This window comes from Chaetodon trifascialis, chromosome 8, assembly GCF_039877785.1.
Source record: "Chaetodon trifascialis isolate fChaTrf1 chromosome 8, fChaTrf1.hap1, whole genome shotgun sequence".
In the NCBI taxonomy this organism is placed as follows: Eukaryota; Metazoa; Chordata; class Actinopteri; order Chaetodontiformes; family Chaetodontidae; genus Chaetodon; species Chaetodon trifascialis.
Window position 1 is genome coordinate 26,918,795 of NC_092063.1, and position 26,051 is coordinate 26,944,845.

Sequence of the window (26,051 nt, forward strand, 5' to 3'; positions counted from 1 at the left end):
GCTGTAACAGATGGGATGCAGAAACGGAAGCCCAGAGGTGAAACGCTGGAAGAGAATTGTGGGGTGAAAATTGAGCTCGTGCGAATAAAACGGTATTTTCTTGTGTTAGTTGATGAATGACCATGGCGAGGCAGCCCCTTTATACTCAATATCAGGAAGCAACGTCGAAAATAACTCGCGTATTTTCACGTACCAGTAACGTTAACTCTTCATGACATGGCTTCATGTAAACATAGTTAACATTAGCGCGTTCCAGGAATTATTCTTCCTGTGTTTCATTGAAGTTGCTGTCTTCGTTTCATTGAACTGCTGGTTGTGAACATTACGAGCCAAGTTTCACGTGTTTTCCCGAGCGATGTATCCAGCAATGAAAGAAATGGATGCGGTCCAAAGGTACAGTAACACGGAAGTTAAATTACACGTTACACTCCAAAGTTAAACTAAGCCGCTGGGAAACAGGTCGGGTAGAAGGTACCATTCATAGTCATAGTTATTGTCAAGAGTTGGAAACTTTCATTGTTTTTCCTGATCCAAATTCAGTAAAGTAACCACGAGTCAGGACAGCATCATGAATAACACACATAGTTATTGTCGGTCTGTGGTGTAAAACTAACTTAAATCTCTTCCATAATCATGGTTCACAATAAAACAGTCCTTATGACATGGCTAAGAGTAGAAAATCAGCAGTTACTATCAGCTGTGATTGCAATACGGTGCTTCTGATGAGAAGTTATGTGTTTATGCTTATTTGAGTTGGAGGTTAGGACAGCTCAACTCAGCTCAGCAGGTTAGCTTCATGCTAAACAAGCATGCCCATGTCCAGACTCCTGCTCTGTGAGTTTCAGAGCAGACATTTAGCCTCTGTTTACACATAGCAGGGTATTTGGAAAACGAATATTTTGGCCCCTCCGTTTTCAAAAATGTTGTCGTTTACATGAACCCTGATAAATTCGCCGTCGAGCGCCATCATAACTATGCTAAACCTATAGGCGCGAGTGTAAACATAGGTCGCTCACATGACATTAAGTATTCAGTCGCATGTTGTGACTTTTTGGAACCTAAAACGCCGTTTAACCCAGTTTACACGCCAGCACATAACCGGCGTTTTCAGAAATCTCCACTTTGGCCTGAGTTTTAAAAAATGATCGTTTTCCGTAAAAAAAAAACAAAAAACTCCGTGTAAAGGCCAAACCGCATGAAAACATATGCGCTGTCCCTAAGTGTAAACGTAGCCTTAGGCTCCTCATAGAAGGACAAGCAAAGCTGTTACTAACGATCATCATCAAGGTCTCTGTTGGAGCAGATGTAGCACTTGAAGCAGTTCAGCATATTTGATTAAGTTGCTGATTATTCCAGACTTGTGGCTTTGGATAAAAACATCAGCTAACTGATTATATAATGACAGTGTGACAGTGAGTCAACATGCACGACACCAGAATCCCGAAACAGGCCGCACATTCACTTTATTTACACCTGTGTTTTTCCTACTGAAAAAAAGACAAATAAGCTTCTTTCTCAAACTGCTGAACTAAAACCTGTTCTAAAAGATCTAGATCTCTATTGTTTGGGAATGTTGCCATTTGACATGTTAATTGATAAAATTTTTGTCAATTTGGACAGAAGAGTCTGCTAAATTAATTCATATAAATGCATTATGTAAGTATCACTAAATCTTTGCTTTTTAATCTTTATCGTTCATGACTAAAATGTGTTGTTTTTCCTCACAGTGGGACTGGTGTCTTCTACCAGGCAATGCCTGCTGTTGGAGCCGATGGCAAGAACATCATGAAACTGATTCCTGTACAAATGGTCAATGGACAGTTTGTCCAAACTCAGACCAGCAAACCTAAAATGGATCCTATACAACAGAAAACTGTAACCATAAATATTGGCTCAGCACCTGTTCAGATGGGGGAAAAGACAACTTTGAATCCTTCTGCCTCTCAGCAAGTTGTCATGAAGCAGGTTTCCCTTGTGAATGCCTTGCCTAATCAAGCGGGCTTGGATCTTCGTAATTCATTAAGCAAGCGTCCACTACTGCAACAGGCTGTAAATTTAATGACCAAAGTACCTCTGAAGGCAACACCTGCAACAAACCATGAGAAACCAGGAAGATTTCCAGGGCAGCTGCCAGTGACAGTGAAATCTCCAGCACTCCCCCGAGGACAGTACCTTCAGATTCCTCCGAATGCCCAAGTCCGAACAGTCCCAGCGTCTGAACTCCCTCCGGGTATCAAGAAACAGATTTTCACCTCATCAGCCAACTCCCCTCCAGGCTCCGGCTTACCCAGTGTGGTCTATGTGTCACCTATCACGACCGTCAATCAAGGCATCACTCCACCAAGTGATTCTGCACTTCCCTCGCTCAAACTGCTTTCCAAGACATCAAATACAACTTCATGCGGGCTCCCATCTGAAGGATCAAAACCACATTTAAAATTGATTCCAAAGGTTTCGCAAAGGCCTAACAGCCCCATAAAGTGGACCATTGAAGAAGAGTACAGCACTATGGCTCAGAGTCTCGATCCTCTGAATTCCCCCTCTGTTACATCAGAGATTCTTCGGACCGTGGCAGAGAGAGAAAATGCTGGCAAGCGTTGTGACGTCATTACAAAACCAGTTTCTCAGTTGAGTGAGGGCAAAAGCGAACAAGGACAGGAAAATGCCTTGGTCATGTGCAACGGGAAGGTGTTTTTTGTAGCCAAAAAGTGCAGCCTGCCAACTAAAATGGGAAACTCACCAAGAGCAGCAACAAAAAGTTATGAATTCAACAAAGTTATGGTGCCCTCATCCCAATTAGCACATGAGTCTGAAATACGGCCGGACCTCAGAATTATCACTCAAAATGAGTCAAACGAAGTGATTGACCTTTGTGATGATGATGCTCAGGAGGACTTGTCCCAGCAAGCAGCATCAGGCAGTATGTCAGCGGTCACTCATCTGGATGAAGACAACGTAATATTTGTGTCATATATTCCACCTAAATCTGACCCTGGTTCAGGACAGGATTTGATACTAAAAAGACAAAAGGAACTTGTGAAGGAAACAGACCAGATGTGCGCAAGCAGCTCAAACAGTGTGACAAAACGAAAGAGCCTGGATAGTGCAAGTGTCAGTGATGACAGAGATGAAAGTGCTCCTCTTAGAGGTAAAAAACCAGGCCAGACCATGTTAGTCAGCACAGTCCAAAATCTCACACGTGTCAGTGGTTCAGCAGTGATGAACAGTCAGCAGGGAACCTCTACCCAACAGCCAGAGAGCATGCAAGTTTCTGTTTCTGAAACAGAGCGCAACACCTCTGACAGCAGCAGTGGAACATGCTGTCGAATAGAGAAGGACACCCACAAAATGAAGGTGAGCTCACTTCTATGCTTCATTACCTTGGAATACTTTTCAGCGTTCTCGCTAAAAAATGTTTTCAAGCAGGGAATCATGTCGCAATATTAATATCTAGTGTAACTTTCACTGCATATCATCACACAAGATCTTTACATCTGTGCACACTAAATTTTATGATCTCAACAGGTAAAAATCTGATATCCCAAAGGCATGGAAACAATATACTTCCATCCTTCCATCACAATATTTACTGTGTTTCACATTCTCCTCTGTTGAAACCAGCATGGCAGATACATTCATGCATGCGTCTTCTGTTCAGGTGCAGTCTCCTATCAGCCGACTCTGATGGACTTGCAGGTCAGAGTCGATGTGCTCAGTCAGCCAGCAGAAACACTGATGCGCTGTGTTTGGAAATAGAGAAGTGGTCGTTTAGTGGGTTACCACACTAACACACTGCTTAAAGTCTGTGATTGCTATGATCAGTACTTATTTATTGCTCACATTGGACATGTGACATCACGTCCTTCGAGTGCAGGGAAATTTCATTGACTGGAAGTGTAATGTGACCACTCAGAGCACTTTACAACACATGCCACATTTACCCATGCTCTCACTCACACACACACACACACACACACACACACACACACACACACACACACACACACACACACACATTCACACATTCACACACTCACAGACTGGCAGCACATTGAGCGCAAATAAAGGTTCAGCATCTTGGCCAAAGACACTTCAGCACTGACTGGAGCTGCTCCAAGATGTTAAACATGTTAATTTGTTGATTTCCATCATGAAACTGTCGATTGAAGCCTGCACTCTGAATATAAGGACTAATTTGTTGCTAAATGTGCTCATGCATTGAACAAGACCTATAATTTGGCCGAGCTTGATGCATTGGCTGATATTAATTTAATGCATATATATATTTTTTTTAACGTATTTTTATTTTAAAAGAAAATCATCCATACACAATACAAACTTACTGATACTCGGGCTTACAGTTTGTGATTTTCCTTTGAGCACTCTTCCCACCCCCCACCCCTAAAGGGATAAACCAACAAAACACACACATAAGTATCGAACCAAAAACATATAATATAAATGAAAAAATCTAAATGGAAAAAAAGGAAGAAAATAGAAGTAATAATAATAATAATAATAATAATAATAATAATACTAATAATATGGGGCAGTAGTATAAGCATAGGCATAGTGATGCCGACAGTAGCATAAATGACAGTGCTAAGACAGCATTCAGCATTTGGCGTACAAACTTTCTCCATACCCAAGAGTCAGGGGCACCAAAATTCATTAAAGAGAAAGCCACAATTATATTTCTCCAAAGTCAGGTTTTCTAAGGGTAAAAAAGAAGACAGCTGATCAAGGAAAATCTTAAAAGATGGAGGGGAATCATTCTTCCAAAATAAAAGTATGCATTTCTTTGCGAAGAAAGTGATCAAAATTAGTATCCTGCATTTTTTCTGATCTAACTGTAAATTGTATGTGTCATTTAGTAAATATAAACTGCTGCTTAAATTGAACTGTATGTCCCTAATGCACATATATTGGTACTGTTTGCAGAAATAACAAAAGATTGCAGAACAGAAATGCCACACTAGGTTTGAGTTAATTTAGTAACAGTGTCACTGTTACACACCACCGCCACCTATATTATATTTCTGAATAATGTTGGTTTGAGTAGCAGTTTGCTTTGAGAGATTTCTCGCCCAGGAGAGACAGACATGCAGTGGATGTTGTGTACAGAATAAATCAACATTGCAAAAATGACTGTGGACAGTCAGGATAACAGAATTGTAAAATAGACAAAATAGATTGTAAACCTATACAAAGAATAGGGGGCTATGACTAAATATGTGCAAACATTAGGACATTCCCATCAGCCTCAGCTGCACTTTATGTCAGTGCTAATTAGTAAATGTCTCATTAAACGATGGTGGTGAACATGGTTAACATTACCTGCTAAACATCAGCATTTTAACGTTATTTTGAGCATGTTAGCATGCTGACAGTGGCATTTAGCTCAAAGCGTTACTTTGCCAGAGCTGTGAGCGTGGCTGTCGATTCATACTCTTATTTCTACATTGTTTGTATTTTAAAATGTGTTATTTTTCCTACTTGCAGACCTCTACGAATCCTGCAACATGTTGGACATCTTCACCTGCACCAAAATCCTGTGAGGGAAGGGCCGACCACGTGCTGAGACAGATATTTCAGATAACAGCTGATGTGAAAATTTGCCTGCAGAGGATTGATGAAGGCCCAGCAGGCTCTGAAAAGCTTCTCCAGAGTGAGTCCATAAGGTCAGTGGAGGATCATCGGGAACCAAAGAGTGCGTTGAAAGAGAAAGACCTTTTTATACAGGACTGTTACCATCCTCCAGAACCTGACATTGACAGTGATCTCAGCACTGTTAAACGAGTGAAAGTACTCACCGAACAGGAACCGTCAGCAGACCACACCGCTCGAAGATCTCACACACATACTGGACCTCTCAAATGTTCACACTTCAAACTGAACACAAGAAATGTCTCTGCTTTGAAGTGCAATTCAGGTCAAAGCTCACTCAGGGGAACATCATGTGATGTTGAAGCTGAGCCAGTGATTGGCTACGTGGAACCCATAGATGAGGATATTCTCAGCACAGATGAAAACGACATCCCCAACTCACAGGACACAGGTCCCCTGACACAAACTCTGACTTTTGTGGATCTGAATACAAACACAAGGAGGATGGGGAGAACAAGAAAGCGCACAATTTGTCCATGTTGCATCCCTGGAGCTCAAGCTTCTGCAGTGAAGTCCAGTGCAAGATCAGTAGAGCCAGAGAAGTGGGCATGGATGACAGAGCAGACGAGTAAAAAAGCTGGAAGGACAAAGGCTGTGAGAAAAGACGTGAAAATCCCTGGAAGGATCAGCTGTTTAACAGCCAATAACCAGCAGCACTGTAGGACTTATGAGGTTCCAGCCAATGACAGTTTAACCACTTCATCCATGGACTCTGATGAACTAAAACGACAGGAGGAGATCATAAGACTCAAAGAGCTTCTGAGAGAGAAAGAAGCAGCTTTAGAACTGATGAGAAACAGCGTGAGCTGATTAAAAATCCAGATTTTCTTGTAAAGTTAATGGATTTATTTTAGTGTTACTACTAGTGCTACTACTGTTTTTTGTAGGAATTAACAAAGATGAACACAAGTATCATATAGCTTCAGCACAGTGGATGTTGGAATATGACAGCCAATAGCAGCGCTTCTCAAAGCCCAGAACTCAGTGCACAAGCGGACAGAACGGCATGCTGTTCCAGAACCAGCCTATATCGTCAACTGGTGCCCTGTGGGTCACATCCAGCTTGACAAACGTCCCAGCCAGACCACAGAAGACAAAGAAATTCAGAAAATGTGCACATCTAATGTTACTCACCAGTTTGTAGTTCACCTGCTCTACAGAAACAGAACCACAAAGCTTGTCTATTAGATGCAAGAGGTGTCACTGGGGTTTATTTTAGTTGGCCAACTGTATTGAGTCTCAAACTGAGTATTTTTGTTTGCCTCCGGTTTTGTTAATTAATTGATTTAATGTTACTGTGTTATTTCTAATTTTTCTTGATGTCCGACCTTGAATCAAAATCTTTTACAGCAGTGTGTTACGGAGGTATGTGCAAACAGACAGAGCAGCAGCGGTGTGTCCAAAGCTGCCAGTAACAAGACTAAAAAGTTGGAATTGACAACAAACAACACTGAATTTGTTATATTTTTCTCTTATGTCAGGTGTCAGTATAATATTATGGGGACTGTCAGTCTGTGATGCTCTCCAAATGACGGGGACACTAGGCAGAATATTCGTGAGGCAGCCATACAGAATATGGTGTTGGCCTGTGCTACAGATCACACATACCACCATGGCTGCTTTATTGATGTGAAATTAGAAGGCTGTTGTCTTATGCCTATAAGGTCACATTGATTGAAAAGTCCACACTGGCTGTGACTTCCAGTTCAGGCTGTTGAGGTGCTGCTTCTCCTGCATACTGACTGATATTCTGACAATCCCCCACCCTTGTGTTTTTTCCCCTCCTTATGCTCTGAACCCTCCTGGTGGAAGTAGTAGTCTTGTATTTTGCTGATATTGTTGTCAACTGGCAGTTTTGGACTGTTCTTGGGAGCTCTGGATATGTTTATGTTTATTGTAAAAAATAAATAATAAACCAAAAAAGTGACTTTAATGCTCAAGTGGCTGGTTCTATGAATTTTCAGTCACTTACAGAGAAACTTAAAGAGAGGAGGTGAGGAAAGGAATTGAGGATTTATGAACATGAAAGTGTGACTACATTGTGGAGAGTTCTTCAACTGAAAATGAAAAGGAAATCAAATTTATTAAAACAGCTTTGCAGATTACAATAATCTGATGTGCTGTTTTTCAGTCTGTCGAAATCGAAAGTTAAGATGTTAAATAAGTGCAGGTTGTGTGCTACGTCAGAGCTGTGAGAGATGACTTAAGCCTTCAGAATAAAAGAGGGGAATTCTAATTTTACAAAGACTTCAGGTGATCTAATTGCAGGGCGGGGATGCACTTTGTTATTTACCTGTCACATCCACTAAATGATAATGACGATTAAGAAGTGGTTCCAGGTGTTGATGAAAGCGGTGCCATACTTACCTTGTTATCTGCAAAGGCTGCAAGCAACACGCTGGTCAGAGCAGTGCAGAAAGTAACTACTGTATAATTCCTGTTTGACTGCTAATAAACTGCTTGCATGTCATTATACACGTCCTGGTCTTTGCCTATCATAGCATGAATAAATTGAATAAATTGTTTGTGATTCGTGTTAAAATAAGCAAATCTAGGCTACTGTATAGCAGTTACATTATGAGACTTCAGTGTATGCAGCAGGATGAGTCTTGTAACATATAGTTAGTGCTCTAAAACCAGCATTTGGTTAGTTACTGATCAAAACTGTTACCTCTGCACAGTATGGCACGGACACTGACCATGCAGACAAAACAGATTATAGCTTCAAGATAAAGAACAAGCCAGGGTGACCATGACATTTGTGCATTATCAACAAAGAACTTGCAGTTGTCCTGCATACGAAAACGTGAAGACCCTTAGTTTTTCACTGCGGTCAAGCCAGCCGTCTTTTTGCGAAGTCAAGCCAGCCGCTCCAACATTTCAAGTGCTCCCGTATTGCAGACTTTACGGTAAATAGACGAACGCGGTTGAGAAAGTCAGCGCTAGGATGCTACAGCGTGAACCAACTTTCGGTTTTCAAATAAGATGTGGGTGATTGAAAGGCAATAAAAAGAGACGTGTCAGTGTGATCCTGCACTGGTTTTGAATCATGTCACATGACCTGGAAGCTTCTGACTAAAATTGATGATATATATCAAAAGTTGATGATCAAGAGTGTTAAAATGTAATAAAAAAGAGGTGCATCTCAACCAATAAGTTTGGTATTGTGACCCTGCACTGATTTTGAGTCATTAGGTCACATGACCTGGAAGCTATTTAGCTAAAACGTCAATATTTACATTAGAAAAAATAATCTAAAATATCAAGAGTGTTAAAATGGAATAAAAAGAGGTGTATCTCAACCATACAGTTTGGTACTATGACCCTGCACTGATTTTTTTTAATGAATTCTTTTAAATGTATTATCATTTTACCTCAATAGCTTCCAGGTCATATGACCAAATGACTCAAAATCAGTGCAGGATAACAGTACTACATGGGCTGGTTGAGATACACCTCTTTTTATTCCATTTTAACAATCTTGATGTTATAAATTTTTTAATGTAAATTCCTGATTATAGATATTTTAGCTATTAAGCTAATATATATATATATATATATATATATATATATATATATATATATATATTAGCTTAATAGCTTCCCGACTTAAAATCAGTGCAGGATCATAGTACCAAACTGTATGGTTGAGATATACCTCTTTTTATTCTTGGTGTTTTTTATGATTTTTTTTAACGTAAATATTAGCATTTTAGCTCAATAGCTTCAAAGTCATGCCACCTGATGACTCAAAATCAGTGCAGGGTCACAGTACCAAACTTATTGATTGAGATGCATATTACATTTTAACACTCTTGATCATCAACTTTTGATATATATCATCAATTTTAGTCAAAAGCGTCCAGGTCATGTGACATAATCATTCAAAACCAGTGCAGGGTCGCACTGACACGTCTCTTTTTATTGCCTTTCAATCACCCATATCTTATTTTGAAAACCGGAATTTGGTTCACGCTGTAGCATCCTAGCGCTGACTTTTTCAACCGCGTTCGTCTATTTACCGTAAAGTCTGCTGGCTTGACTTCGCAAAAAGGAGAGACGGCTGGCTTGACCGCAGTTTTTTTTTGTTGTTGTTGTTGTTTTTTTCAGATGCTACTGACTAAATGATCGTATGTAAATAAAATGCAAGACATGCAATTTCTGCACAATGCGAGATTTTTGTTTAGATGACAGTTTAATTCTGAAGAGTACAGCCCGGAAGTACTGATGGTTTACGGCGAAATGTAAGTAACACCGGAGCACAGCAGGGATCTGAGAAGGACGAGAGTTTCAGGCAGGTATGAGCAGAAATGTGTAGTTTTTTGGACTGAAGTTTGGCTGGTATTGTTAGAGCGCCCGTGTATGTTTGCAAAAGAAACCGCACCTTCAGTGTTACGCGTCGTTGGTAGTTTATGTGAAGTAACGTTAGTTTCTAAAGCTCGTCCAATGGGCTTTATGCACAGCTCCACTACTTCCTGAAGTTAAACCAGCTCTTTTCCTGTCTTTCATTATTGGACACACTGCTTAATCCAGGTGTGCCTGACTGCAATAGTAGCAACAAGAAGTAGCAGACATCCCTGGATTCATCATTGTGTTCATTATTGAAAGACAGGAAATAAAGGAGTTGGCTTAAGTTCAGAAAGTAGTGGAGCTGTGCATAAAGCCCATTGACTTATACGAGTCATCGCGTGTGACACACCATCCAGGTGTTCACGATGATGAGGCGACGTTGCGTTATCTGCCGAGGTGCCTCGGTTTGCTTCGTGGATGAACGATTAGTCAGTGGGTACTTTTCATTCGGTAAAGTCTCCTTGTCTCCTCCACTCGCTTCCTCTCCTCGCGTCTTAGCTCCGCCCAGGGAGGACATGAAAGAGGGATGCGAGGAAGAGACGTGAGGACGGAGGAAACGAAACTGAGAAATGAAAATCCTCGCTCCACAGCGTCAGTCCGAAGCGACGTCAATTACTGATGACGTTTACCTGCTCCCGCCATGATTCATGCGTGTGTCACATACGTCACGCCCCTTAAATAATAAAAGACTTCCGCGTAGGCTACACCGGTGTATCCTCACTCTGATCTCCTTCAGAAGCCTCCTCTCTCCTCGCTCTTCGTCTCCTTCAGGTGCATTTAAGCAATTGGAAGATCCTTCATCATGGCGGAGGGGAAACGACTTCCGGGTTGACGAAGGAGAGAGGAGACGAGGAGACACAATTCAGCGTAATGAAAAGCACCCAGTGTGTCTCAGTCCTGGTCCTGGGGACGCCCTGCCCTGCGTATCACATGTGACATGTTTCCCTCTTCCATCACACCTGATTCAGGTGATCAGCACGATATCAAGCTGTACGGAAGCCTGCTGATGAGCCTTCATTTGAATCTGACCTGTTGGAACAGGGAACCATTGAAAGCATGCAGGGCAGGGCGTCCCTATGACCAGGACCTTGGTGTGGTGGTTGGACGAAACTTCTGGATCTGAACCTTGAGGGGCGGTGTCTTCCATCCTGCTGTGTGCGCGTTCTCCTCACTTTTTGTATATCCTAGTAATCTTGAAGGTTATATGTTTACCTAACCTTTGTTTTAACCTCAACATCAAACCTACAGGACACGAATGGTAGCTTCAGACAGAGCTGATTCTTTTGTGATCTTTCCAGTCCTCGGGCCCCACTGCCCCGCATGTTTTAGATGTTTCTCTCCTCCATCACACCTGATTCAAATGATCAGCTCGTCATCAAGCTCTGCAGTGGCCTGATAACGAGCCACTCATTTGAATCAGGTGTGTTGGAGCAGGAAACATCTAAAACATGCAGGGCAGGGGGCCCGAGGACTGGAATTGAGAAACACTGGTTTATGGAGTTCCTCTCAGTATTCCTGCTGTTGTTGTTGTGATCCTTTTATTTCTGGTGCTAAAGCACCTCCCATAAGACTCCCTCTCCTTCTCCCTCACAGAAGAAGCAGAAAGGCTGAATGCCGTCTCAGCAGACTTTGAAAAGGCCCTGGGCTCATGGAGATTTCCACCATGTGACCTTAGAGATCTGCTGGGATCGTAAACTGACTGCATTTGTGAAATGTATCATGGAGCCAGACCAGCAAGTGCTTTGAAAACTAAGAGGACGGTTTTGAATTGTTTTCTGGAAGCAACAGTTAGCCAATGAAGGATTCAGCGAACTGGTGTTTTGTGGTCTGATTTTTTTTGGTCCTGGTTAGTACACATGCGGCTGAGCTCCGAGCTCTCTGATAAATTGTAATCTATGTTCTGACTTGTTTGCTAGACCCATAAACGAGTTCCACGAGTACAACCTGCTCATGCATGCATGAGCTCATGAGAAAGAAAGCCTCTGATTTTAGGAATGTTTCTCCGTAGGAGATGCCATTTATACCATCATTATAAGCGAATTCCCAGTTATTGGTTACTGCAAGGTTTATTATCTGTTCACTTGTTTTTGATGATTTGGACCCCAGGTACTCATAGACCAGCTGTTTCTTTAGTTTGCCATCATCCAGTGGTTATTTCCTTCCAAGCAGCCAGCAGAAGAGCATGCTTGCTTGCATACTGCAACATGCGACCAAAGGAGGACATCTGCTATAACGCTAAGCAAAAAGATGCCTGTTCAAAAGTAATGCACGACATTTCTTCTGATTACTGCAGGGGACTCACAGCTGTTATTGTCTACATTCACGACGCTCTTCTGCTTAGGTGGAGCAGCAGGCCCTGTCAGTAAGCCAGGCCAGCACGCTGCAGAGCAACTTGAATCAGTTTCATTGATGTGCTTTTTATTACACTGATATGTAAATGCTGGAAATTTTCACCAGATGTACTAAAGATCATAGCCATAATTTTAGAAGTACTGAGTCCTACATGCAGAATAAATGCATGGCCATATAAATCACAGGATATGAAATATTGAAATTGAGGGCTACATTTCAAAATAAAAGTTATTGTAGTCAGTGATTAATACTCTGGTAGATTATTTCCACTTTTAGTTTCCACCAAACTGAATGACACACAAAGTAACAGCTTATAAAAACTCACACAATCCTTAAAATACCAAGGACATGACATAGAATGAGCGCTAACAACAACCCTGCTCTAGCTCTGCAACTGTATTATTGATTTGTCTTTTTTCAAGTAATCCACGCAGCACAGTGGCGCAGCAGGTAGTGTGCACGTCAAGAAGATTGCCAGTTCGAGCCCCAGGTTGGGCTTTCTGTGTGAAGTTTGCATGTAGTTTGCATGTGTGAAGTTTGTATGTTCTTTGTTGTGTGAGTGTACGAGGTATGAGTGTGAGCATGAATGGTTGTTTGTGTATATATGTTGCCCTGCGATCGGCTCAGGGTGTACCCCGCCTCTGGCCCGTTGACAGCTGGGATAGGCTCCCCCGCAACCCCAAAAGGGATAGTCGGTATAGACAATGGATGGATGGAATAGCAATCCACCAAAAAACCCAGAACAATTACAGTAACATCAGACTTTTCATTTTGTCTGAAAAAGTAGTATTACGATTTAAAACAAGGAAATCGCAAATATTCACATTAGAAAGATGATTGATAGAAGCCTGAGATAGTGAAAATTGTCCAATGAAACCATGTACCCATTATCAAAACTAGCTGGACCAGCTGATAAGTTTAGCCAACTAATGTCATATGCGAGTAGGGGGAATTATGGTCCCATTCCAGGACATCAGTGTTGAGCTGGGAGGACATAATGGGAACTGGTGATGTTATTAATGTTGTCTGTGAGGATCAGTTTTTATAAATCTACCTGTTGTGGAGCCTAACTGATAAACTCTTCATGTGTTCACAGGGAATACACAGAGCATGGATCTTTTAGAAAGTCTGGAAATCTACATCCCAGTGGAGGCTGAAGTGAAAAGCATCGCTCTGAGGAGTTTACCAAACTCAGTGGTCAGACGAATGAGCCTCCCCCTGTTTGACACTGATGGGTCTAGGATGGACACAGATTCTCAAGAGGGCACATGGATTTGTCCAGTAGTCCTACGGAAGAAAGGCCAGAAGCCAGCCTCCCATGCAGGGAACGGCACGATGGAAAACATGTCGTCACTGATGGACAGGGAGTTTCGGTCTGCACGGGGTCCCCTCCGAATATCTTTTGTGTCTTCCAACCACGCCGCTTACAGAGTGCTGAAGGACACCTTACCAGGGAAAAAGGTCTCTGCACACACATCTCACAGCTCCCTGTTACCTACGGGCTCGGCACCAAGGACCTACCAAGATGCTGTCATCATCTACCGTGGGTGCATTTACCTGTCCATCAGGAAGCCCAGGGAAGGCAGGAGTAAACGAAAGAAATGTGAACCACAGCCATCCAACATGTCAACTAAAAGCCAGAAGGTATCATATGAGATTTCACTCACTGATCGCTGAGACCTGATTACGTGTGTGTGTGTGTGTGTGTGTGTGTGTGTGTGTGTGTGTGTGTGTGTGTGTGTGTGTGTGTGTGTGTGTGTGTGTGTGTGTGTGTGTGTGTGTGTGTGTGTGTGTGTGTGTGTGTGTATTAATGTATTTAGGATGTAACAGTTAAAAACAAATAAAAAGTTATGACCCGATGGTGGCGCAAGATGAGAAGTAAGAGGATCACCAGTGTCGTTATAACACATTCTGAAGGGGAGTGTGTTAAAATGGACAGACAGGGTTTGAATACTCAAGAGCCAAGCTACCTTTTGCCACCAATGTGATTATTGAGTTAGATGTTAGCATGGGTTAGAACTGTTTATTCACAGACAGGAAACATATGATTGTCAAAAGGCAGTCCATTCACAATAACCAATAAATACCTGACAGAGATGAAACCCTGTGCCAACAATACAGCAGTTCTTAGCCTCTTCTGTGGACTGTGGATTTTTGGTTTATCATGTACCATTTCTATGAAAGTGAACATGAGCCATATTTCAAACTACTTTGTGTGTCCTTTAGGAGCTGCTAAATGACAACAGTCCCAAGAAGAAACACACCACATGTAAAGTGCCCCATAGTGAAAATAGAAAGGATTCTACATACAAGGGAAGAGATGTATCCTCGTCCAAGACTGCGCAATCTGTCCCTCAGTCCACTGACAGTGTGCCTAACCTGCTCAGCCATTGTTCTACGGATACTAGAGAAGAGCAGGCTGCAGAGGAAGCAGCAGGTCCAGAACCAGTTTGGTTTCAGCCCCAGATGGAGTGGGAGGAGGCGACCCACAGTGACGGTGAGATACAGCACCTGGGCAGTGACGAAGCTGAGAGCACCAATCAAAACAGTGATATGGACAGTAATGTAAAGATTGACAGTGGTGAACCTGACAACATTGTTGGTGTTGTAGAGCAAAGCAGCAACCAGAGCTGGACCAGGAGAGAGTCTGAGGGTGCAGCTTGTGTTTCCACATCACTACAGCAGGAGGTTGACTTCAAGGAGCTGGCACACGAGGAGAAGATTGCTCAAATGAAGGCCAAGCTCAGACGGAGTGAAGCAATTCTCAGGAACCTGCACTCCTCATGACAGCTCAGTCACAGTGAACAACAGTAATGATGTCCATTAAGTTCTATAGAAAGCTTTTAAAATTGGGTTCACAGTAATGGTTGCCGTAATGGGAACATTTCATACAAAGTAATGTAACATTTTTGCTCCGTCTACTTGTTCCCATTATTGGTTGACTGCTGTCCTTATGTTTTTATGTACATGTGTTGTTTGATGATGTTTGCTCACCTGTTGCATTGGTGACTCGACCAGGAGACTTTCACATCTATCCAAACCTCTTCTGATGTGAAAACATGGTTGGGACTTCTGAAAGCCTAGATGCCTGATGAAGCTTCCCCTTCATTCCTGCATGTCCAGCCTGTGACTTTGTTTCAATGGACTGCTTAAATACAGATCGTTTTCTGCCTCATATGTACTTGTGCCTCTGATCAAATATCATTTTTCTGGTTTAACATAGATATGCTCACCTTTGGCCAAGTGTTTCTTTTTGACTTTTTTAAACAGCATTTCTTAGGATATATTTCTGTCACTGGAAATATGTACACAGTAAAGAAAACAGTGTGAACAGGATTGCGAGTTTGTGCTCATTTAAAGAAGCATTCAGCAACTTGGATTATCTCTCAGATGATGTGCTGCTGCTACTCATCTACAGTGTGTGAAAGTCACTGTACTGTGTGGAATCTAGTCACAGTTCCATTTAGTAGCTGTTATGGAGCTTTCAGTAATATCACATGTAGATACTCCAATTTCCATTTCTGAGCATTTTCAGGACCATGTTGGCATAAAACTGCCAACAAAGTTCATTCTTGATATTGGAAACAAACAGTCTCACTGCAAGATCTGTAGCTGATCAGGATCATGTGACAGGATCACATGACGTGCATCCATTCAGGGATATTTAGAACTATTACAGCAGCCTGCTTTCCACTGCATGGTGCAACTCACTGGACTTGACTCACTGTTAACTTTTCTTGTTTTTGTTCTCCACTGCAGATATTACCTCATAGTGTAGGAGGAAACTATGGTGATCGTCATAGCAACGCCATGTGAAACAGCTGTGACATCATCTTCAATGCGACACAAACAGAGGAGTAATGTTCTTGATTCTCAGTATGTAGCTGTTTGTCAAAGCAAGGAGACAAACTTTGTTTCAGAAAAGGCTGATGGCACCAAGACACTGACAGCTCTAGTTGCAGTGAGTCCACTCCCAATTCTTGTATCAGCTCAGCTCACTTGGAACCTCAACCAAGGTGATACCAAAAAAAAGTACCAAGTACCAGTTACTCACCGCAGTTTTTGCATCTGGAAAACTAAGAAAAAGAATGGTTCCAAAAAAGCTGAGCTGAGCCGAGCTGTACCATGCAATGGAAATGAGGCAATTGAGTCTGAATGAGAGGTTTCCACCATATCAAGCACTGTAAGAGGAATTTAAAACTGAAATGCATGATTTAAAAAAAAACGTCCACTGTAGCTCCTACAAGATCCCGTCAAATTTATCCCAAGGCTTGAAACGTTTTCAGCTCATACTGGTGTGTCTTCACTGCTCATGTCCTGGGTGAATATTCGTGACAATAAGCAGTCTACTATTTATGCGACTTCTGCAAGTCACATACATTTCTCTCTCTTTTTTGTTTGCATCTGTAACATTGAGGCGAATGATCTCAGGCAGAACAATAGTGATCTTCTCCTCAGACATTCATCGCAGTTGATGAAGATTAAACTTAAAAAAAATGGAGGGAGGGAAAAAGGTGAAATTTCACGACACACCACATTATTGGAATCACTACAGAATTTACAGACAATTCTTTGTTACCAAAATGTATCAAGACAAAAACTGAACATTCTAACCCTTGTGAGGGAAGGATTTATTGTAGTATTTGTATTAGGTTTTCGGTGGACCTTAAAACTAGTGTCTGCACTCATTAAAAGTCGGTTCCAGCCTTCAAAAATGGATATAATGTTTATGACTATGATAAATCTCCTGTTACAAACATAGAAGGAACACAGCAGAACAAGTTCATCCTCAGCAGGAGTTTGTTAAATCTTCTGATATGAGCTTCTCATGAGATCTGACTGACAGTGAGGGGTGGAGGGAGGAAACCTTGGTGCTGTGGTCCTCCCCTCCTGCTGCCTCACTATAAGACTGCAGGTCTCCTTGAAATCAGTCCACACAGACAGGATGCACTCCTCGTGTTGCCCTTCTGCCAGACCACAGACACTGAAGGTAACACTTGCTTTCCATTTGTTGATTTCTCTGAACTTGGACTGACATTAATGCAGCAATTGCTGACGCAGTGTGCAGGCAACTACTTCTCATCATAGAAACAAATTTGTTGTTAGTAATGGAACCAGTTGGCTTCTGCTGAAGATTTCTGCTCTTCTCCATGTCCTCTCTTCTAATCTCTAGCAGTTCCTATCTGTAAATTCACAGGAAGGTTCTTGGTTGGGAATATGGAGAAAAATTGAATTGGGATACTTGTTTTACTAATGCACTGCAGGTCAGCTGTGCATATTTTGTCTGCAGTCAAAAATACAGTTCAATGCATATGTAGACTAAAGTTTCCAACAATAAATGAATAATGAATGGATATTTAATTTAAACGTAGTGGTTCTTTCAACCCAGAGAACTATCTCAGAACTTTGTCTCTATTTTGCTTTATGCCAAAAAAAATAGTTCTGTCCTGGAAACTTATGAGGAAATTATGAAGAAACGATTGAGCCCTAAAGCAAAGCAGTGCTTCATCTCTCTGTAAACTGAGCAGTTTTGGATTTTGGACTGTTTTTCAGACAATGTAAGCAGTTTTAGGACCTGACTTAAGTTTTGGAAAATTCTTCTGGACTTTTTCTGGACTTTCTTTTGATGATTGATTACCAAAATGACGTGAACCCACCTGGGGTCACTTTGTATGCTGATGGGGGAGTGGGACACATTAGAAAATTAATTATGGCAGCCTCCATCAAGTTTCATACTTATAAATTAACAGAATAATAATAATGCTCACTTGTTATATTTCACATCAACAAAAGGTCTTCCTTCAGTCCTCTGAGACCTCCCTCCCTGCTCTTAAAATAGATAACAATAATATATAATATAATTCATAATCTCATTTACAACTTGACAACAGCCTTGTTGCCCCTAAACCTCATGGGCAGCAACAGGACAGAAAAAAGTGCATTGGCTGATGAAAAAAGAGTGAGTTACAGAACTATTTCTTAAGTGTCGCTGATGTACAGTGTACAGTATATACTGCATAACTAATCACATTATTGTAAGAAATCAGGAAATACATATTCATAGTGTACCCATTGCTCCAGTTAGCACAACAATGCTTCACTTTCTGAACCTTAAACAAAACCCCAAAAATGATCATTGATCTTCATGCCACTAATAAGGAGCAGGGCCACAGCCAGGATTTTAGAAATACTGAGGTCAGTGTCCCCCAGTGAAATTTTTGCAAATAATAAGCTACTCCTGGCAAACATCTGTGTTTTAAATGTAAGACTTTGGCCTGAAAATTGAATGGTTTGAGGACATGTCAGGTTTTAGAATATTGTTCAGAATTACTTCTTTTTTATGTTGTCATTGTAATTTATTATTTTATTATTAGATTTTTTTTTATTTTAATAATCTTATATGACAGAAAATTCTGTGTCACAATCAGGATTAAAGAAAGTCTTTGATACAAGACAAAGCAAATGACCTGAGTGCTCTGAGTTGTCGCAAGGTCACTGACTCTATACTCTACAATAATAACAGGGATGGCAAGAGACTGTGACAGTCACTTGTTCATTACAGGTTAAGTGAAGAAAATGCTAGAGGAAAGTCATTCTGAATTTTCAGAGGCTTTTCAGCTTTTTTGGCCTTTATTACACAGTAGAGAGATGACAGGAAATGAAGAGAGAGAGAGAGAGAGAGAGAGAGAGAGAGAGAGAGAGAGAGAGAGAGAGAGAGAGAGAGAGAGATTGCATTCTACATAAAATGCAATTGTGTTTTGACCAATGGAGCCCTTTTATGCATTATACGCTTTGAGTTCAAGTTATGTATTCACAGTTTCTCTCCTCGTCTTCAGGTGTTGTGTGTTTGGATGGGTGTGTTCTACATTGCCATGTGTCTGGCAGGCTGGCCGCTCACCTCAGAGGCAGCCCAGCTCCGCTGTGGATCTGATCTCCTCAGTGATCTCATATTTGTGTGCGGGGATCGTGGAATCTATCTAGGTAAGTCTCTATTTTTGATATCCACTTCTTTTTGCATAAATATCTGATGTGACCCAAGGAGCTGCTTATGAGGTAAAGAATTACTTGTATACATGTGGAAACTGTAGCCTCATTGTGGCAGTAATGGAAAAGTCAGGAAATCACCAACATCATTGTCTGGAAATGGAAAGCAAGTGAATACAAATACATCCTTTAGATATAAACAGCTAATGTGCTCTGCCCAGACAGAGCCAGGCCTGTCATTGGAAAGTTCAAAAAGTTCCACTGACACATAAAACACACAGGCAATCATCTTCATGTGCATTTTCTTTTCAGTGACACTGACTTTAAGGACCTGACTTAAAAATGCAGCAATGCAAGAGTCATACACACTTCAAACCAATTTTATCTTATCTGTGTCTCTTCCCACTGCAAGCACAACCTTTTATTTTATTATTATTATTTTTTTAATTATGCAACATGGTCCAATAAGATATATAGCTGTCATGCATGTTTTTTTTGATAAAGTGTTCTACAGATAACGTTCTTCTGTCTCTGCTGCTGGCAAAGGAAGAAAAAGATGGTTGAAAACAGGTTAGATCGGCCGGGGTCTCTCTGTGTTGAGTCTGTGTGTGCTCCCTGTGCCGATGGGTTTTCTCTGCTTGCTCCTGCAGTGTAGGTCAATTGGTGACTTTAATGTCATTTACAAGGGTACATTTAACCCGTATAGACCATATTTCAAGTAAAAGAGCATCAGTTGTATTGTAACTAGGGATGTCCCGATCACGTTTTTTTGTTGCCCCAGAGTCCGAGTCATTTGATTTTGAGTATCTGCTGACCGAGTCCCGATCCGATACTTCTATAAAACAATATGAAACGAACTAAGAGCAAAGAATAAGATCCAGGATGTCCCTTTTATTTATTTATTTATTTATTTATTTATTTATTTATTTATTTATTTATTTATTAATTTTTTACCAATGGCTCTTATATTAACACAATGCACAATTGTGCATGCATGCAGTGCAGGTTCCCATGGACAGTGGCTGAATCTGGATTGTGGATTTCAGCTGCGTCTCCTGCCTTGGCCCTGCCTGACATCCACTGCAACTGCTACTGCTGTTATTACATCCACTGTCACTGTTACTGTGACTGCATGTCTGTCTCTCTGTCTCTGTCTCTCTCTCTCTCTCTCTCTCTCTCTCTCTCTCTGACTGTATTTCTGTCTGTCTATCTGTCTGTCTGTCTGACTCTCCCTCTCTTGCTCTTCCTCTCTCACCCAACCGGTCGAGGCAGATGGCCGCCCACCCAGAGTCTGGTTCTGCTCGAGGTTTCTGCCTGTTAAAAGGAAGTTTTTCCTCGCCACTGTCGCCAAGTGCTTGCTCATGGGGGAATTGTTGGTTTCTTTGTAGATAAAAGAGCTCGGTCTGTACCAGCTCTATATGGAAAGTGTCCCGAGACAACTTCTGTTGTGATTTGGCGCTATACAAATAAAATTGAATTGAATTGAATTGTAAACTTCTATGAGGTAGCTTGAATTACAATCTCAAGTCAGAACAGAACACAGAAGTAAAATACAATTTTCTTCAAATTAGGAATAGTGCAACATTAAGTAAGGGATAATGCCTGATGTGTCCATTATCAGAAATGAATGGATTTCGCTTTCATTTCTGATAATGGACACCTCGAAGGGCATTATCCCGCTTATACCATGTTCACTTACGAAAGAAATAAATATTAAATCAATTATTAATACATTCATGTTTTGGGTTTTTTTTCCGGTAAAATCATAAGTTTTTCACAAGAAGCGGCTGAGTGGACTATTTAATATCTCTCACTGTGACGCGTTGCCAAGGTAACCGGCTCTGGCCACAGAACCTGTCAGACACAGACACCTGGCCTGTAAACGTTGGTAGTTACTATTTTATTCTCAAAAAATTGAGAATCACTAGCTCATATATTGTAAATAAATATACATATGTATATATATTATTTATCCAATACCTGATCGAGACATAACGTCCGATCCAATCAGTCTGCAGTCATGTGATTGGCCCCGATTTCTGATCACGTGATCGGATCGGGATAACCCTAATTGTAACAGTATTGTAACAGGTTCAGTGTAAAAACAGTAAACCTGACATGTTGGTGGGTCATCTTTACAGCAATATTGTGGCATCTCTGTTTAAAACTGGCCTCTGTATAAGCCCTGTGATTGACTGGTGACCTGTCCAGGGTCCAGCTCTACCTGTCAGCAGGGCCCCTCTAAGCAGGTAAAGCTGATGGATGGATCTTGTTATGATAGAAATACAGATTGATTGCATTTCTTCTGACGTAGATTTTATTACACATAAAAAATTGATAGGACCAAATTCTCCCAAGGTTATTCTCCCCTGTGTTTTAACTCTTACACTTGCAGAGGTGCATAACACAGATATGGCCATGGTCATCATGGACACATGAAAACACTGCAGCAAGTTATCAACTCCACAACAAAACGTGTCCTATTCTTGTATTTACATGAAGACTAGTCACAACACTCCTCTTCTGACCTGTAGGTGTCAACAGCAGATGGGGCAAACTCTTTTAATGCAATATAAAGTCTTATGATTGGTATTTTTTTCTGTCAAAATTTCATTTCATTGTTTTACACAGCAATAGATCATCACTAGATAAAAAAAAAAAAAGCTGACTTGTACAGTGTGTGGATGGGGCCAAACACACAGTGAACCTTATACTGTAAGGAACAGTGCAGCATTTAATTTGAAAACTTGATAAAGTATGATAAGAATTACTCACAAGCTCTTTCACTTCATTACCTTTCCTCTGCTCTGACCAAGGCCAACTTCTTCATCTGCTATCAGAATGGTGGGTAGCAATCCTCCAAAATGCTAGTGCACACACCAGGACACTTTGCCTCAGTGTGTGATAGCTTTATTATTAAAACACTTGTTATCTGAGACAGCACAGTTTTCACAGTAAAGGCAAAGAAAGGTGCAGAAAGGGAGAAACAGCAGAGATGGAAACTGTTAAATGAAAATCATTCAGAAGACAGTGATAGATTCACTGTCTCTCTCTCAGCAAAACAGGCAATTCATAGTGGATCAGCCTGCTTTGCATTTGATGGTGTTCTGTATGATTATGGCCCATTTCATAACAATTTTAAACAAGAGAATCGAAAGTATTAATATAGGCACGCTGTCACATTGATAACATGCTGATGTTTAGCTGGTGTAATATTTTCAACTTTCACCACCCTAGTTTGGTGTGATAGCATGTTAAGGTTTGCTAATTCACACTAAACTCAAAGTACAGCTGAAGCTGATAGGAATGTCATTATCTTAGCAGATATTTGGTCAATATCTAAAGTATTGGACACACAGAAATTTTCATGTCAACTCATTTAATATGTGTCCAGATATTTCAGTCTGGAACAGAGCAGGTGTGTCAACTAACCATCCAAATCCATACAGCCCCCTGCTAGCATGACTAAAAATCAAGCCTATGATATGAAAAGCCTATGGCATAGGTACAATCTCGTATAAGCAGGGTCATCATTTTGCAACAGGTTTTTACAGTAACAAACAATGTCAATGTTTGCCATCCTGATACTTTTGTCTCTAGGAAGATATCTTGTCAACTACTATCCAGATTGACATGAAATTGTCCATGAAAAGCCAAACAAAGGAAGAGTTCTCATGATTTTGATAAGCTTATGAACTGTCCTTTACCTTTCACCATCATGAATACATTTTCCCCTGGACCATGACAATGTAATATCTAATATAGTGGCCGGATTGTAATTAAATGCGTTGAGCATTCATACTCCCCAGATGATCACAGTGTCTCTCCTCTAGCACCATTCTCAGGACGGACTTTGTACTTGAAATGACTATTGCTACAGGTAGAGATACTTTTTTCTAATATGTTGCTACCATGCATGTTGTCACTTAAGTCACCTCCTGAGGACATTCAAGCTGGCCCGTAAGTAAGGAAGGGTGTCTATGGCAGCTATGGGAAGGGGAGGGGCAAGCACCAAAAGAACGCCAAGAATCTCATGGTTGACATTACTCTCTCTCCAGGCAAAGGTACATGGTCTGGTTATGGTGCTCGGCCCAGAGGGAAGGGGATAGTGGACCAGTGCTGTCGTCCAACTGGCTGTGAACTTCAGCATCTGGAGATGTACTGTGCTAAACCAAAGAGCCCACAGCATCCCACAGCTTACCCAGCCACAACCACAGCATCTCCTACCACTCCACAGCAAGACATGGTATGACCTCTACCACTTTGAACTTCCTTCTTCACCTCTGGAATAGTTGGACAAGATAGTTTCATTTACTAGCTTTTTCCAGCATTGTCAAATGCATCTCATGGTCCTCAGCAGTGACTGGGCCTGTCTCAGGGGCTGGGGGTTGGGAGATAGAGGTCCTCGTAGGTGTTAAAATTTTGCTCTTTCAAAATTTTGGATTTGAAACAGACCCATGGAAATCCTAGCTAAACCAGACATGCATACATTAATTTTCAAATAAAGGGAGACCAAATCTGAGAGGGAATTGAGGACAGTCAGAAGTGGACGCTTACCAACCTGAGTCTAACTTGGGAGCAGCCCAAATTGGGGGCTTCCTTCATCCAAGTCTACATTACAATCTTCGCTAAATTGTTATCGCATGACATAATGATGGCTAAAGCAAACTCTTGAGTAAAGGACATTTTGTCAAGATTTACTGCTGTCTGACTGAAAATACAATGCAGAGTTCACTCTGACTTCCAGCTAGCATAATGCAACCACCACCACCACAGGAAACAAAAATCTGATATAGTTTGAGAAAGGTCTTAATTTAAACATTGGTGTTAGAATGTCATTCCACTGAAATAGGTATGGCAGGAAGGTGCTGATATAGTACAGACTGGAATCAATCTGTCAGAAAAACTGGCTTGCACACAATATGACAAACAAATATGAAGGGGAATGTGAGAATAATGACTTCAATAATTGAAGCAAAAGTACTGACTTTGAAATCTGTAATAAATCCAAGATGATCAGCGCAGACCCTGAACAGGGCCAATGATACCTGCTTCAGTCAAGCTACATGTCCTTGAATCGACTCCTTATTCTTATCTTTGTCTTGCAGGCACAACACTTCCAAGCAGTTTTTCAGAAGAGACTTTTGGAGCACCTGGGGCCTCCCAACAGCTCAAAGAGGGAGGCTTATAGAAAGAAAACACAGCCTTCACTTCGGCGGAAAAGCAAACTTTCATCATCACGCAGGAAGATTAACACACAGAACACAACTAGCAGGCCTCCTTCAGCCTTGAGAAGTCCCCCTCAAAGAATTACAAGTATGGAATCATGACCTTTGACCCTGTTAAAAGCTACATATTTGTAGTTACTGGATTGAACCCAGCAACTTTGAAAGACCACAATGGATCACAGTGGCTGAAAGTCACAAACAGAATTGGAGAGAAACCGTGTTGCCAGGTGACATAACACACTCACTGGAAGCCACATTGGAGAAAAGAGTCAACTGAAGTTCTGACACCCCCTCTGGACTAGCTGCTGCTACACTATCCTTCAGAACTCAATGAAAACTCTCACTGAGCCTTATTCTATCTATCTTATATATCCACACACACACACACACACACACACACACACACACACACACACACACACACACACACACACACCCTTTCCGAAGGTCATCTAATGTCACACATCTGTCAGTCATGTCTGGACGAGAAAGGTTGGCAGGTCCATTCAAGTCCATTCATTAGATGTTTAATCCATGATAGTTTTGGGCTTGTGGGAAATGGTGTTTGTTAGAGGCTGCTAAATGTTAAACAAACATCAATATAACATTGTTTACCATCCCTGTCTGGGCAAATGGAGTGTATCACATGACATACGATGTTTTGTCATTTGCCTTGCTACAAATGCCAGTGTGATTGTATACGAGGTGTTCTTCTGGAACAGAACCCGATCCCGGTTTCTGTCGGGCTCTTTATTAGTCCGGCTACACTGCAGCATCTTATCAACCCAAAGCTTGCAGTAATCTGAACTTTGAAGACCCTGGTGGTTTTAGTACTGGCTTCTTCTTTGTGTTTCCATTGTATGTAAAGCAGTCCTAATTATTTATTTTTCTTTCTTTCTTTTCTTTTCTTTTCTTTTTTTTTTTTTTTTAATTATCACCTTGTTAAGTTGATGTGTTGAATGTATGAGCAAACAGTGACATATTAATCAGTTATGTACAAACATTAGACATTTGGAGTGGTGTTTGTGTTCACTTGACAAATTCATCTCCAATATTCATTGTGTTTTACAGTAGCTCTGTTTTTGGTCTCTATCAGTTCCTCAGAAAAATATCTGTCTCTTTACAATTACAATTAGCTGCTAAATGCTCGACTACATTCACCAGCTAGTCGCTAACATTGCCTGTCACATATATGTGACACCTGCAGAGTCTGTGTATTGTGTAATATAGATGAACTGATGTAATAAGGTCTGTCTACTTATTTTTGTCTGAGATTATCAAGTTTTTATTTCAGATTTTGCTGTTGACATATTTTATGTAAAAGACTTTCAATGCACTCATTATTTATTTCACTATGAGAACAAATCGCTATAAAAAATGTTCAAACTTTCGAAACATTTGCGATGTTCATGTTGTTATGACTTGATTTGAAGGAGAAAAAGAAAAGACACTGATAAAGTTATTTGAGGT

At 41.0% G+C, this 26,051-nt stretch overlaps 3 protein-coding genes across 4 annotated transcripts; all 3 read left to right on the forward strand.

The window, feature by feature from the left end:
• lrif1 (ligand dependent nuclear receptor interacting factor 1) lies at positions 1-7,605 on the forward strand. The gene is made up of 3 exons (XM_070969556.1): positions 1-393; positions 1,728-3,354; positions 5,503-7,605. Exons 1-3 carry the CDS (start codon positions 356-358, stop codon positions 6,475-6,477), a joined length of 2,640 nt encoding a protein of 879 aa, XP_070825657.1. The 5' UTR covers positions 1-355; the 3' UTR covers positions 6,478-7,605.
• Positions 7,606-9,890: 2,285 nt separating this feature from the next.
• LOC139335376 (uncharacterized) lies at positions 9,891-15,704 on the forward strand. Of its 2 annotated transcripts, XM_070968944.1 has the most exons (4): positions 9,891-9,965; positions 13,466-14,013; positions 14,596-14,866; positions 14,981-15,703. In XM_070968944.1, exons 2-4 carry the CDS (start codon positions 13,480-13,482, stop codon positions 15,154-15,156), a joined length of 981 nt encoding a protein of 326 aa, XP_070825045.1. In that variant the 5' UTR covers positions 9,891-9,965; positions 13,466-13,479; the 3' UTR covers positions 15,157-15,703. The 2 variants fall into 2 exon arrangements, with proteins under 2 accessions (XP_070825045.1, XP_070825044.1); XM_070968943.1 differs by having other exon boundaries at positions 9,902-9,965; positions 14,596-15,704.
• A 452-nt stretch (positions 15,705-16,156) lies between these two features.
• On the forward strand, positions 16,157-24,877 carry LOC139335620 (insulin-like growth factor 1). The gene is made up of 5 exons (XM_070969322.1): positions 16,157-16,385; positions 17,220-17,359; positions 19,206-19,350; positions 23,412-23,599; positions 24,462-24,877. The coding sequence occupies exons 1-5, from the start codon at positions 16,157-16,159 to the stop codon at positions 24,681-24,683; spliced, it is 924 nt and encodes a 307-aa protein (XP_070825423.1). The 3' UTR covers positions 24,684-24,877.
• Positions 24,878-26,051: the final 1,174 nt, after the last annotated feature.

Coding starts and splice junctions, on each gene's coding strand:
- LOC139335376 (XM_070968943.1), top strand. CDS start 13,480: ATGGATCTTTTAGAAAGTCTGGAAATCTACATCCCAGTGGAGGCTGAA. Junction 14,014..14,595: donor TGTCAACTAAAAGCCAGAAG/GTATCATATGAG, acceptor TGTGTCCTTTAG/GAGCTGCTAAATGACAACAG.
- LOC139335620 (XM_070969322.1), top strand. CDS start 16,157: ATGGTGATCGTCATAGCAACGCCATGTGAAACAGCTGTGACATCATCT. Junction 16,386..17,219: donor CACTTGGAACCTCAACCAAG/GTGATACCAAAA, acceptor ACTGACAGTGAG/GGGTGGAGGGAGGAAACCTT. Junction 19,351..23,411: donor GGATCGTGGAATCTATCTAG/GTAAGTCTCTAT, acceptor CTCTCTCTCCAG/GCAAAGGTACATGGTCTGGT.
- lrif1 (XM_070969556.1), top strand. CDS start 356: ATGTATCCAGCAATGAAAGAAATGGATGCGGTCCAAAG. Junction 394..1,727: donor GAAATGGATGCGGTCCAAAG/GTACAGTAACAC, acceptor TTTTCCTCACAG/TGGGACTGGTGTCTTCTACC. Junction 3,355..5,502: donor AGGACACCCACAAAATGAAG/GTGAGCTCACTT, acceptor TCCTACTTGCAG/ACCTCTACGAATCCTGCAAC.